Here is a 13,442-nt window from a genome sequence, read left to right as displayed (position 1 = left end):
AAATGTGTAGATATACCCGGTGTGCAAGTGTAGAGATGTTTTTAGGGAATATAAATTATATGTGTATATATAATATGTTTCAATATTTTTATATATTAAATATATTATATATACTATATAATATGTATATATGCACATATATATGCACACATATTCACATATATATCTTATATATATATATATATACACATACACACATATATATACATGTGTGTGTGTATATATATTTTCTTTGCATAGAAAGGGTCGCTGCCCGGGAAATCCATAAAAATCCAGCACTGCCACCACCAAAACTTTTCAGCATTTCTGTCCTTTAATGAATAAAAGCATTAATGTTCATTTGCTACAAATTACACAGGTTCTCTTATTAATTAGTATTGTATCTTCTGTTGGTTAATGAGTCTCTGGCTTGCCATTATTCCACAGCCTCAGGCTTTCTCTGCCTTTGGGTCAGTGGGTTTCCTGTGATGTGCCCATGCTGGAATTCCCTGTTACCCAATGGGAGCTGATTCTGCTCAGTTGAGGAGCTGTCTTTATTCATTTCTTCCTTTTCTTTGGGGTTCTGCCAAATGTCCTTGTGGCCCATAAATTCTGCATCCTTTGTCTCCACCATCAGTGGTACATCCTTCTGCCCAGCATTTGTTAACCTCCCTCTAGGTCTGACATTATTGAAACACATGCAGCCCTGAAATTAGCAATTCTACTGACAAGTATTTGGGCTTTCTAGCACAGGACATCACACAGAGCCTGTTGGGTCCTCTGTTTCAACAATTAAATCTCCTTTGTTGTTGATCAGGCTGGAAAGTTACAAGGCTCTAAAATCAAGGAACATCCTGACTTAGGAAAAATGTTACATATTCCACGTTTTGCAGATGTCCTGCCTGAGCATTGCCAAGGTGCTGAGCTGAGGGATGGCCACAGTTTGTGTCTTCAGCAGCCTCTCCCGAGCCACAGGGAGCCCCTGACCCTAAAAACTGCTTTTCCATGTGTGGGCTCAGCAAGGGGGTGAAGCCCAGTCACCACAGCTCCACTGGAAACACCCAGTGGGTTCTGTGTGGAAAATCAGGGATGTGGTGCCTTGGGAAAGCTGCAGCAGAGGAGAGTTCAGCTGCCTGCCCCAAATGCTCTGAGGCAGATGCATTGAGCAGTGAGGTCGTGCCTCCATGAGCTGGAATTAGGTCCTGGTTTTGCTTAATCATTGTGATGGAGTTTATAGGGTCATTGCATCTCCTCAGTTGAAAGGACCCACAAGGATCATCCATCCCAGCTCCTGGCCCTGCCCAGGACACCCCAGCAATCCCACCCTGTGCCCTGGAGCATTGTCCAAACGCTCCTGGAGCTCTGGCAGCCTCGGGGCTGTGCCCAGCACCCTCTGGGGTAGAACCTTTCCCTGATCCCAACCTCCCCTGCACAGCTCCAGCTGCTCCCTGGGTCCTGTCCCTGGTCAGGGAGCAGGGCTTGGAGCTGCCCCTCCACTTCTCTTGGGAGGAAGCTGCAGAACCCTGTGAGCTCTGATCCTGCTCCATCTCCTGGTGAAGGTTCTTTTGATAACCCTGCTGCTGCTGACAGGAGGAGATGTGCTCCAGGTGCCTTATGAACCAAAAGGCATTTATTTCTCTTTTCTGCAGTTATTGCAAACACACAGCTATTGTCACCCCCTGGCAGGTGCTCTGTTAGCTACCTCATGAATTTAAATGACATTTAAGATACTTTGAGAACTTAAAGAAGCAATTAGTAACTTTTGATTCATGTTTTAACAGATGGCCAGATTAAATCTGATTAAATCTGATCAATGCTATTTTGAGCAGATAAGGATTTTGATGAAAAAGAGTGAAGAAGAATCAATGCATTCAAAATAGCCAACTAGATGAAAAGAGTAATTAACTTATTGATTAAACCTTTAGTGGTAGATAGTGAACACCTCTCTGAATCCTCTGTTCCCCTGAAAAAAAATCATTGGAGTAACACACATATGATTTGTTTTCAGGCAGAGTTAAAAATCTCTGCAGCTGTTTCTTGGGATCTATATGAGGTTGCCTTCAAACTGTGTTTTCTGAATAGCACTGCAGCTAAATAATGTCTCATAATAGATTGATGTTAACTATTGATGGTGTTTTCTTTTGAATCAGTTTTTCTGTTTACTTCAGCCTTTTCCTCATGTTTTTGTGAAATAATTATTTTCTACAATCAACCATGTCATGGGGTAATTAAAAAAAAACAAACCAAAAACCCAGTCATCTAGGAACACAGTGATTGAGCCCTAGTTGAATCAAGTTTTTAGGCTTTTATTTTATGAATTCTTTGGATAAAACCCTTCCCCTTTTCTTTATAACTTTGAAAACACCTTTGTTTAATATGATTTCCAGTACCTTAAGGGAGTCAACAAGCAAGGTGGAGAGAGCACATGGTTACAGGACAAGGGGGAATGTCTTCAAACTGAGAGAGGGTAGGTTTAGATTAGATATTAGAGATAAATTATTGACTCTGAGGGTGGTGAGGCCCTGGCATGGGGTGCCCAGGGAAGCTGTGGCTGCCCCATCCCTGGAAATGTTCAAGGCCAGGTTGGATGGGGCTGGGGACAGCCTGGGATTGTGGAAGGTGTCCCTGCCCATGGCAGGGGGCTGGAACTAGATCTTTAAGGTCCCTTCCAATCTAAACCTTTCAATGATTTGATCATTTTTCCCTTCTATAGGCTCTTATCACAAAAGAAATTGAAAAAGAAGGCATACTTTAGGCTTTGTTTGACAAAGGCAGTGGGGGAGTGTGAGCATTTTAAATTAAAACATTTGCTGGGAAAATGTCAATGTGCTTTCTAGAGATGCCAAAGGGGGGAGCAGACTTGCTTCAGTTTTTCCCTGATTTTATCACACGACTGCTGGAGGTGTTGGTCATTCTGTGCTGTCTCTTCATAAGTGACATCCACTGTCTGGCTTTTCTGTGGATGGGGAAGTGTTGCATTGCTTTGCTTGCACTATTCAAAACACCGAGATAGTTTTAAAAATACCTTAAAAAGGGTTTAAAAGTTTTAATATCTGTTACTTTCTTTTGTTGAATTCTCCTTGTTACAGCTGGGGAAGCTGTTGAGTTGTGTGTAAGACTATCAGTTTATAAACTGATCTCAGCAAGGATACAGTCAGCAGTGCTTTGGGTTTCACATGCTTTAGTTTCTCACATAAGGACCACTTATGTGAGAATATTAATTCATTTTTCTCCATGGTTTTGTCTTGTAGGCTGGTGGAGTTGCTGGTGTGTGTGTTGACTTGATCCTTTTTCCCCTGGATACTGTAAAAACAAGACTTCAGAGTCCTCAAGGATTTAGGAAAGCTGGTGGTTTTCGTGGCATCTATGCTGGTGTTCCTTCCACTGCAATAGGATCCTTTCCAAATGGTAAATTCTCTTTGGATTATGCTTTGTCTTCTTTAAGTAGTAATTTATGTCACATAGAACATTCATGTCTGTGGCTTCCTCTCCTGTGGGTGCCTGAATTCTGTGAGTCCATGTCCAGATGTGAAGAGCAGTTTCTAGAATTCCAGGATTGAGCAAACTTGAGCAAGACTGGAGTGAAGGCTGCTGCAGGTTTGCAACCCTGATTCCTTGGAAGCATTTCTGGATATAAGCCTGTCCTTACTTACAGGAGCACACTAAAGCATTTCTGGGTGCTGAGTGGGGCTTGAGTCTTGCTTGTCCTGGACATTTTTGTCATGACCCACTCTTTCTTGGCACTGGAAATAAATGGAATTTCAAAGTGCTTGAGCACTGCAGGTGTTTGAATTAATTGCCCTGGGGATGCTCTGCCCATGTCCCTGAAACAGCAACGCTTAAATTGTAAAGACATCAGGAAGACTTTTGAATCTAAGGCTTTACAAAAGTAGATACTTTTAGTCCCTGCAGAGAAGACATCTGAAATTCCTGATGCCTTTGTCCATTTTGTCTTTGTAGGGAGGGATGAAAAAACAGCAATCTGTGCTGTAAATGTTAGGAGAACTTTGCTGACAAATCCACTGACACCTTCAGATGTTTGATGTCCTTCATAAGGTGATATAAAAAAAAATCAGTTCTTTATCTTGGCTGTTCTGTTATCTCCTTTTGAGGTGATAAGCATCTTTTGATTAGTAGAAGGCAACTCACATGGCCCTTCTCTACAATTAAAATCTGTTCCCCCTCAAGACATGTCATTTTTTCAGTATTTACATCTCCAAATCTGCACTGTAGTTTTATCTTTCCAACGTATGACTGAGAACTGAAATTATCTTTAGGAAAAGGAATAACCCTTAAGGTATAAGTGCCTTTGTAGTTGACTGTTGCAGTGAATAAGCAGCTCAAGTTGCTGGGCTCACTTTAGTTTTGTGCATTTCTTGTTCACTGCACAGAACTTTTACAAATCATTCAGCAGCTTGGAAAAAATTTTATGGAGCTAAATTCAAAATATTTAACTGACAATAGCTAGGAAGAAGTTATTAATAAACTGCTACTGAAACAGTTTTGCACATTGCAGGATAACAGAATTGTATCAATTTATGTTTTTTTGGGTTTGTTTTTTATTTCAATAATCAACTGATTTGTTTGTTTTTTCCTTCCTCCCCCCATCAAAAAAGGACCATTCATTCAATTCAATCAAGAGATGATCCCTCTACTCTGTTTATGGATATGGAAGATACCAGTTTTTCAAAATGTGCTGGACATCCATGGCTAATTAAAACCTGTTTCTGTAGCTCACTACCAAAGTGGCCTGGAGTCCTGACACCTTTGATATTAATGGGAGGTTTGCCAGGGGTAGCCAGAAGCATCAACTTCTGAAGGAATTCTCTCACAGATTCTGTTGATACTGTTGTATTGCTTTAGTGTAAAATATCCTGATTTTAGCTACAGCCCTGTGATGCAGGAACAGTGCAATGATTGCATGTATTCTTGAATTTCAGCTGCTGCTTTTTTTATCACCTACGAGAATGTGAAATCTGTGCTGCCCCATGGATCTTCATCTTACTTGTCCCCTGCAACACACATGGTGGCTGCCTCCCTTGGGGAAGTGGTAAGAAGGAAATTGATCTTTTGTGTGTCCAGGGGAGGGGAGGAAACCGTTCAGTTATGGAAACTCAGGTTTGGTGTCGTATCTTGTGACAGTTCTTGCAGCAGCCTGGTTTCTCAGTGTTGGCACAGTGTCTGGGGCTGGGTGTTGAGCTCTGAATACCCCAGGCTCCTCCTGCCAGCCCTGGCCACCTCTGCTCTCCTGTTTTTGGCACAGTGTATCCTGATAAAATGGGGAGCAGATGGTCTCTGCAGGTTTGAGGTAAGGAAGTGGGCTGTATGGAAACAAACAGGCTTTTCTGGCTCTTTTGCAACTCAAACTTAGCCAATGGCACAGTGCAGAAAAATCTGTTGTGTCTGTGGTTCCATATTCTGCTTTTATTAACACTTTTTTCTTTTGTTTCCCATGGGGGCTTAGCTTAGGTGTATGTTGGTCCCAAGCTACCAGGAGTGTGGAGATGCCATTTATTTCAGCTGAACACCAGGTGCCTCACAGCTACAGCAGCACAGCCTGGCTGTTTCCCATGGGAAGCAGCTCAGCTCTCCCTGCTCTCTGTGGGATCAGCTTTGGCACCCAAGTAATTTTTATTCTTCTCTGGAAATGTTACTGATTAGATTGAATGAGATTTAGCCAGGAAGCTTAATTTAACATACCAAGTGCATGAAGATAGATGAGTGCAGCACCTATAACCTCTCTGGTAGGGGTAGATAGAAGGTGATAGAGGTAGGGCTGGGTGGGATTTGTTTGTGTTGCTGCCTCAGGTGGATTCTTTCTGAGCTTGGTTAGAGCCTGTGCTGTCAGGTTGTAACTTCTAACTTAAGGCAATGCACAGAACTTATTTCCATGAGGATCCTCTAAAGGCTGTTAGAAATCAGCAGGAGGTTATTTACCACCAATGCACAGCCCTAAAACTCCTTGTTTGCCTGATGTGTCATGGAACAGCAGAGCCAGGAGGTGTTTAGAGCTTCTCAGGTGCTACTGCAGAATCAAGCAAAATGCCAATGGGACTCATGAAGAGGTGCCAGTGCTATGCAATAAAATCCACCAGAAGAAAAAGTCTCTTCTTTGTGGAATAAGTTATTCATGGTGCACTCCCTGTGCCTCTGAGAATCCTGTGAGAAAATCACAACCCAGTAATTGGATCAGCAGCAGCCAAAGCCCAGCTGGCTACAGATGACTCCTTCCAACAAAGCCTGTTGCCATTTGTTCCCTGTGCTGGTCTGTGACCTTTACAGCTCAGGCACTTGCTGCTTTCATGTTGGGGCTGGCAGGGATGGTGCAGCACAGGTAAATGAGCTGCTCAGGGCTGTCCCACGTGCTTGGCTCTGACCACTCTATATACCATTATACAGAAATGTGTAATGGTAGCCACTGAAATGGTAGAGTGGCTTTATGGTGTGGGAACTACAGTGTTGTAACAAACATTTTCCACCTCATTTTCCTGTTTTTGCTGGCTTTTCTTCTCCTCTTGGAGTGATGAGTGTGAGGAGAGGACTAAGCTCTAAAATAACTGAGATAGATATTTAGAGATTTGCTACAACAAATCAGTAATAAAATAGCACAAAGCAAGACCTTCTCATGTATGTTTTATGTAAAGTCTTAGTTGAGCAATAGAAATATATAAACTAGTCCAAATTGCATCAGGCTGAAAGCTATAATTACAGTTTTATTGACTAGTCATTAAGTTTCTATCAGGGCATAACCACTGGGACTATTATTTTGTCAGTAGCTTTTTTGATAATATGTACTTTTCTTCCATTTTATACTTCATGATTTCAATGTGAAGCATTAAGCCAAAGACTGTCATGTTAGGATTCTTAAGTCATGTCTTTGTATTTCCACACTGGTTTCTTGCAAAACAGAGAAATCAGAATTTAGAGCAAGAAAGTGTTGATGGATTTCTAGGTTTGCTGTTCCTTCACTGGTGAGTATAAATGAGTCAGATACCTTCTTGTGCACCAATAAAATGTGAGTCTGTGCAAATCTTAAATGTGTGTTTGTGGTGACTAATCTGTGTTTTGAATGTGACCTGTTAAAAATAATAAAATAGGTAAAGAGGAAGAGATACAAAGGTTGCTTCAAGATATGATAAAATATATGTGAGAAATCGGTCAAATGGGAACTTTTAGTTTTTATAACAGCCACTGTACTGTATTGTTTACAGGCTGTGGAAATTTACAGGAGAAACAGTCCTCTGGAACTGGTTTGGTCCATTTTTCCAGTTCCAGGCTGGGAGAGACAAAGCCAAGCAATAAAAAGGCAGGGGTTGTTAGCAGTGTTTTGTTTGATTTTTTTTTCCTTTTAGGCAGGAGGAATATAGAGAACTAATCTCATCTCCCAGAGTGAGATAAAGAAAAGTACATACAAAATCTCACCCTGCTCAGCATAATTATTTTTTCCTACAACTGAATCTCGCTGTATAGGGACTCTGAATATCCCATAATATATTAAAAACTGCTTACAAAGGCACATCCAAAACTCTAGAGGGCAGATACATGGTGTATCATCTCATCAAGAAAGGAGAAGGTTGAAGGATACATGAGTTGGCAATGGGGGAAAAGCCCTTATTATGCCACTTGTGTAACTGAAATCTGGAGATAGAAAACACACTGACTGCATCCAGGAATTTGGAATTTTTCATCTTGACTCTGCTTTGCCCTGTATGTTTAGTCTGCCTGTATCTTTACAGTGAGCTGCCAAATGTGCTTGGAAAACGTGATATCATAGGGAGTGGAAAGGAAAACCAGATGTTCTGAAATGTTACTTTTAATATTCTAAGGTGGTATAAGTAACTCTGAGAAGGAGTAGCATTTTAAGCTCCTAGTGCCCATTTTCAGTAGTTACCATGTGTGTCTTGCAGGCCCAGAGTTAACTGTACATATTTTTTAATGTCAGTTTAATAGGAGTGTGTGTTTTAATTACAAGAAACTTTGCTGAATAGAAGTTCCCCCTCTGAGTCTCTCCCACCAAGCTCCTGCAAATGTGGTTTTATGGGACAAGTTTAAGATTGTCCCTGTTTGACCAATGAGGTTTCCCTCAGGAGTGCTGAATTCAGCACAGCTAATTTGGATTCAGCACAGATAATTTTACATCCCACTGGCTTTACCATGGAGGTGAAAATAAAGTTGTTTGGCTCACATTCCAGAGAAGGGAGCTGACAACAGCCCTTTCCCATCTAATATTTAGATATTGTTATGGTTACAATATGGGCTTTGCAAGGTATTAGTGAAAGTTTTGGGTTGTTGCCTGTAAATTGTGGGTTTACTCTTATCTTTCTGACCTTTTGCACTTGATTGGCTATTTTTGATGACATTGTCTTTCTTTTTTTTCCCCTACTTTGCAAGACAGCAAACCACCTTGACTTTCAGAAAGGAAGTGAGGGGGAGGACTGAGGACCAGAATGGGAGGGAGATGTCCTGTTCTGTTGGCAGCTGGTGGCAGTGACCCTGCTCTGGATCTTCACCAGCTGAGGTCATGGAGCTGCTCTTGTCCTTGTGCAAGTTTCTAGAGTACTTTGGGATTAAAAGTCTGGAGATTTGAAAAGGTCAAAATTTGTCACTTCAGTGGGGAGAAGGGATCATGTGACTCCACAGGGCAAGGTGAGGACAGGTATTTCAAGGTGAAATTCCAAGCTCACTTGGAATTCCAGTGTGTTACCACTTCAGGTACTTCTGTGATAAGAGCAAAGTGTGTGGTTCATCTGTGATTAGCATCTGACCCTTCATATTAATAACTGGAATTTTTTATCTGCTGTTGGGATGTATCAAATAGGAAAACTTCTTAATGCAGGAGTTATCTTTCTGGGGAATTCATTTACCCTTCTCTTCCAGTATGAACTTGTTTCTTAGAAGAAGCAAGCTCAAATGCAAGCAAGTTTACAGATTTACAAATCACGATTCTGTAGAATGACATTTTAAGTGTGCTTTTAATTCAAATAAAAGAGCCAAGTGTATGTTTTACTTTATTTTATGCTTGTGGATTTTTTTTAATGCATAAAAAGAAGCATTCTAGACATGATGGACAACACTGTTGTCTATCTCTGTCCACGAATCAGCCACTTCATCCCTCTGCCCTGGCTGCATTGTTTGAAACAGTTAACCAGTTTCAGTTTAAGAGAAGAGTGGGAATCTCCAAAAGGGTATTGGTGTGCATTCCAGGAGAGTAACTGGCTAGGTCAGAGAAGAAAGTTGATATTAATGCCTGTTCTGAGGAGAAGGCAGAAGCATGAGTCAGACAAATCCGCAGAGTAATGGAATGAAAATCTCCAGCAGGATAATTGGCCAGGGCTTTACAGCATGGTAAGCTCTGGAAGATCAGCTTGCAAGAGCCCAATCTAACAGAGACAAGACAGCTACTCACATCAGACAGGAAGTTAAGATTTTAGGTATTTCAAACTCTAAAACTTGCAGTGTTGGAAGATGTGACTTTTTCAGTTCAACAGGAAAGCTGGACACTTTAGGGAGAGCTGATTTTAGTTCAGCAAAGAAGAGATAAAGTACTTGTGTCTAGACTTTGGGATAATGGCTTTGAATATTTTAGCTATCCCTTTTCTAAAAGCTGAACTAATAAAAGGACAAAACTGTCCTGCATTTTGTGCTTTACATCCTATCTCCTCTCAACCAGTGTGGCATGTGCTGGCAGATCATAGTATTCATGAACAGTGTGCAAATGACAGCAGTCAAAGTGTGATGGGGCCTTTTCCACAATACTGAAACTTTTTTTTTTTTATTTTCATTGATCAGTACCTGTGATTTTAGCTGTGACTGTGCCTTTTTTGCTGTGCAAATCTGGCTGCACACAGGCTTTGAGAAAGGGAACACTCCAACCCTGGCAAGATGAGCAGTGCAGCAACGTTGGTGGTCTTCTGAATTAATCGTGGTGGGGTTTGAAATATTCATACATGAAGCTATGTGAGGTCAGGTCTGCAATACAGATGCTGTAGGATTTTTGCCAAATCCTTATGCAGAAGCAGTGGTTAGGAGATGGTTGGGAAGGTGAGACTGCTGCCTTTGAGAGGTAGTGGAGAAAGAGCAGAGTATGGATGGAAACTCGGAGCAGCGGTTGGGAATTGGTTGTAAATAAAGATGAATGGGAGCATGAATCCACGAATGCTGCCAACAAATTCATCATGCAATTAGAGGCTGAAACAGCAAATTAAGAACTGTCAAATACTTAGCCAGCCACCCACACTGATCTTCTCTTGTGTGCTCCATGCTAACTGCACGTAGTGCATCCTCTTCAGCTGCTCTCCCCACACTGCTTTGTGTTACCTGCTCAGTTCAGGGCTTAGAGAATATGCTGCTCTGCAGTACAGCTTGATGGTTTCATGTCTTTTGATCACAGGGCTGATAATCAGTTGATTCAAAAGTATTTGCAGCTCAGAGGAAAGCAAATTTGGATTTAAAAGTTATAAGTGTAAAGTATTTCCTGATGGATTTCCTGACTTGCTGTACCAGTCAGCTTTGGAAATGTTTGAGACACTTTGGAATAAACTTACCTTAACCAATGTTCTATAGAGAGTTTGTCAGGAATAACTCTGAATAGCTCCATATGTGGACAAGCCCATAATTCTTTAAGTGAAAAGGCTGAAGGAAAGAGTAAGGTATCAATTAAAGGAAAAATACTTAATAAAATACAATGTAGTTGAAATTTCCATATTCTGGGCCAATGTAACCCCAAGAGAGTGAGCAAATTGCAAAATACTAGTCTTCTTTCAACAGGAGACTTAATGTGTTTTCAGAAAATACTGCCTGTGTTCTCTTGCCTGGAATCTCATTACTGTCTGTCCTCCTGTAACTCAGCCTGACCCCACTTGGCTGCTTGGCAACAGTTTTATGCTGGATGGGATGCACCACACCACTTTTGCTGAAAGAATGGTTTGGCTGCTGGATTTAATGAGTGTCTTAAGCCTTTTAAAAGAAATTTAACAGACTTTCATGGTGAAAGTGTTGCTGGAATAGATTGGATCATGCAGATGCTTCTGTACATTGACTTAAAGGGTCTATTTTTCTTAGGTTTTAAGGATTTCTGTCTTTAAATGTGGTAGTAATTTATGACTCAAGCATCCACCAGGTTAAGGAAGATTTTTTTTTCAAGTTATTCAGCTGCCTGATTTTGGTGCTTGAGTTTAAACCAACTGCTTGTGATTGTAGTGAGGAACTTCAAAATCCCTGGGACACAGTTTGTGCTGGAGTACAAGAGGTGTGTAACATCAGGCTACTTTTGGTAAGTTTTAGGTCTAGTTTTAAGAAGGAAACAAAGCTCTACATTGCTTAAATGTTAAAAGACCAATTGATTTATGCAAAGCACAGAAACTTTAAAAACATCTGCAGCGAGAAGTACTTCTGCAAAGAAGTTTTTAGTGTCAGCCTTGTCAGCTTCACAGACTTTCCCTGTTCTCTGCCTGTCAGCTGATGTAACTGGAGTAAGAGTTTCTCCTTGCTGTGAACAGAGCTTGGCACAAATTCCCACTGCTGGAGGACAGAAGTTTTCTGAGGTGTATCTGACATGGCTAAAGGAAAGGTAGGCAGGGAACCCACAGCAGGATTTGCTGGGAATGGATCTGGGTAACTGAAGAGCCATGTGTGGGGAAGGAAATCTGAGAGGGACAGGAGCCCAGTAGCCCTGACAGGGCTCCTGAAATGATGGATTAGGAGCCAGATGGGGATTTCAGGCAGCTGAGGTGAAAAGGCTCAGCCAAGATGGCCATTGTGGAGGAACAAGTGTGTGGTGCTGCAGATGATGCTCTGAAGCAGGAAGGAGGCAGCTCTGGGAAGGAATAAACCAGAGCTGTCATAGATTTGAAAATGACAGGATGAAATAAATCTGCAAAACAGCTCTGCAGATTCCAGGTAAAGTCATCTAAGGTGGGAACGTGGAGGAAGTTGAAAGTGTTTGTGCAGAAACTCCAATTTTCCAAATGCTTGTGACATTTGGTCCCTGTGAATGGTCTCATCTCTGAAATAATATGTTGTTAAGCTCTGGGAGGTGCTGAGATCTGAGGGATCTTGCTGGGTGAGATTGTTCTTTGAAGAAATGTTTCCTGCCAGCATACAGGGGAACTGCAGTTAAATTAATGAAGACCTTGTTGTGTCAGTCAGAGGAAAAGACTGGACAAAGAGCTTGGCATTGTCTAAACTTTCCCATCCAGAGCCCATTAGTCAAAACTTGTTCTCTCCATGGGGTTTAAATTAGGAGTGGAGTCACCTGTTGATGACCCCAGCAGCTTTACCCAGGACTGAATTGCACTGTGCAGGAAGGGCACTCTGTGCTGTGTGGGGGAAAATAAGATTTAGCATATTCTGAGGCTTTGTGCTGAAGGTGAACACTTTCCCTGGGGCTGGCATTTAAAGACAGTGGACAGTACATGTAGGGGGCACTTTCTGTCATCCCTGGAGACAATTCCCTCATTAAAACAGGAGTTAACTCTTCCATTCTGTATTCTCTGTGCTCTGGCAGCTGGCACAGCCTGCTGACAAGCACGTGTGGAAGGATTTGTTCACAGCTGCAGTTGTGACCCACAGTGAATTACTGACCAGAGAAACTTGTATTTTTGTTCTGTCTTGGTCAAAAGGGCAGCAGTTATTTAGATGAAGGTTTATTGGTGGTTGAAATGTTTTGGGTCTGTGATTGCAGCAGTTCAGGTGCTCTGTCCAAGGAATATATGAAACCATATATATGAATACGAGGATATTTCATGTTCCTCCTCTTTTTGCTCATTTTTCTGGTGGCGGGAAGGGTGAGGCAGTTCATCTTCCATCTGCAGCTCACAGCTCGTGCTCCCTGCTAGCTAATGTTTGCAACCCAAGAGCTGTGACCAGTTAGAAGCATTTATTTGGAAGATGAAATACTTTGCTAATCTCATAATATTGCAGTCTTTTTTCCCTTCTGTTGAAGAGGGGCATCCCAGGGAGAGCTGAAGAACCAAGCATAAATTTACAGGGTTTAAAGAGGCATGGAAAGCTGCAGTGCTGAATTCAAGTTTTGCTGAGAGCCTTTGACATGAACTAAGAGGGAAATTTCTCCTTTATTCTCCAGATCCAAAGGAAATCAGTGCAATTTAAGACCTTTCAATTTTAAATTTGCCTATTATTTTAACAATTCATTTATCTGAGAAAGGGAAAAGGACATTTTTCATGTTTCAGATTAAAAATAGTAACTTCCTACTTGGAAGGGAGCATCTGACACAGAAACTGAGACATTCAGTTTATGACATATTAATCTATTCGGTAAGCAGCATTTGTTTTTGTAGTAAAAAAACTCCAGAAACAAAACACACAGAAAAGCAACAACAAAGCAAACTTGAACTCCAAGGTAGCTTTTGTCTGCAGCAGTATAGTCAGGGCTAATGCAGGTTACACTTAAAAACCCCAAAAATCCCAATTTATTGCTGCTTCTCTTTGAACAGGATCGTAGA

The 13,442-nt window shown here is 41.4% G+C and overlaps 1 protein-coding gene across 1 annotated transcript in view; it reads left to right on the top strand.

The window, feature by feature from the left end:
* The first annotated feature begins 3,223 nt into the window (after window positions 1-3,223).
* The window catches only part of SLC25A26 (solute carrier family 25 member 26), an 81,371-nt gene continuing 71,152 nt past the window's right edge, over window positions 3,224-13,442 (top strand). The window contains exons 1-2 of the mRNA XM_014306680.2: window positions 3,224-3,387; window positions 4,920-5,029. Of these exons, the coding sequence (XP_014162155.2) occupies window positions 5,003-5,029 (27 nt within the window). The 5' untranslated portion in view covers window positions 3,224-3,387; window positions 4,920-5,002. The remainder of the gene's footprint in view (window positions 3,388-4,919; window positions 5,030-13,442) is intronic.

The sequence above is a fragment of the Geospiza fortis genome, unplaced genomic scaffold, assembly GCF_000277835.1.
Source record: "Geospiza fortis unplaced genomic scaffold, GeoFor_1.0 scaffold70, whole genome shotgun sequence".
Taxonomy (NCBI): Eukaryota; Metazoa; Chordata; class Aves; order Passeriformes; family Thraupidae; genus Geospiza; species Geospiza fortis.
The sequence above is the reverse complement of the archived record's forward strand: the minus strand, read 5'-3'. Positions and strand labels throughout refer to the sequence as shown.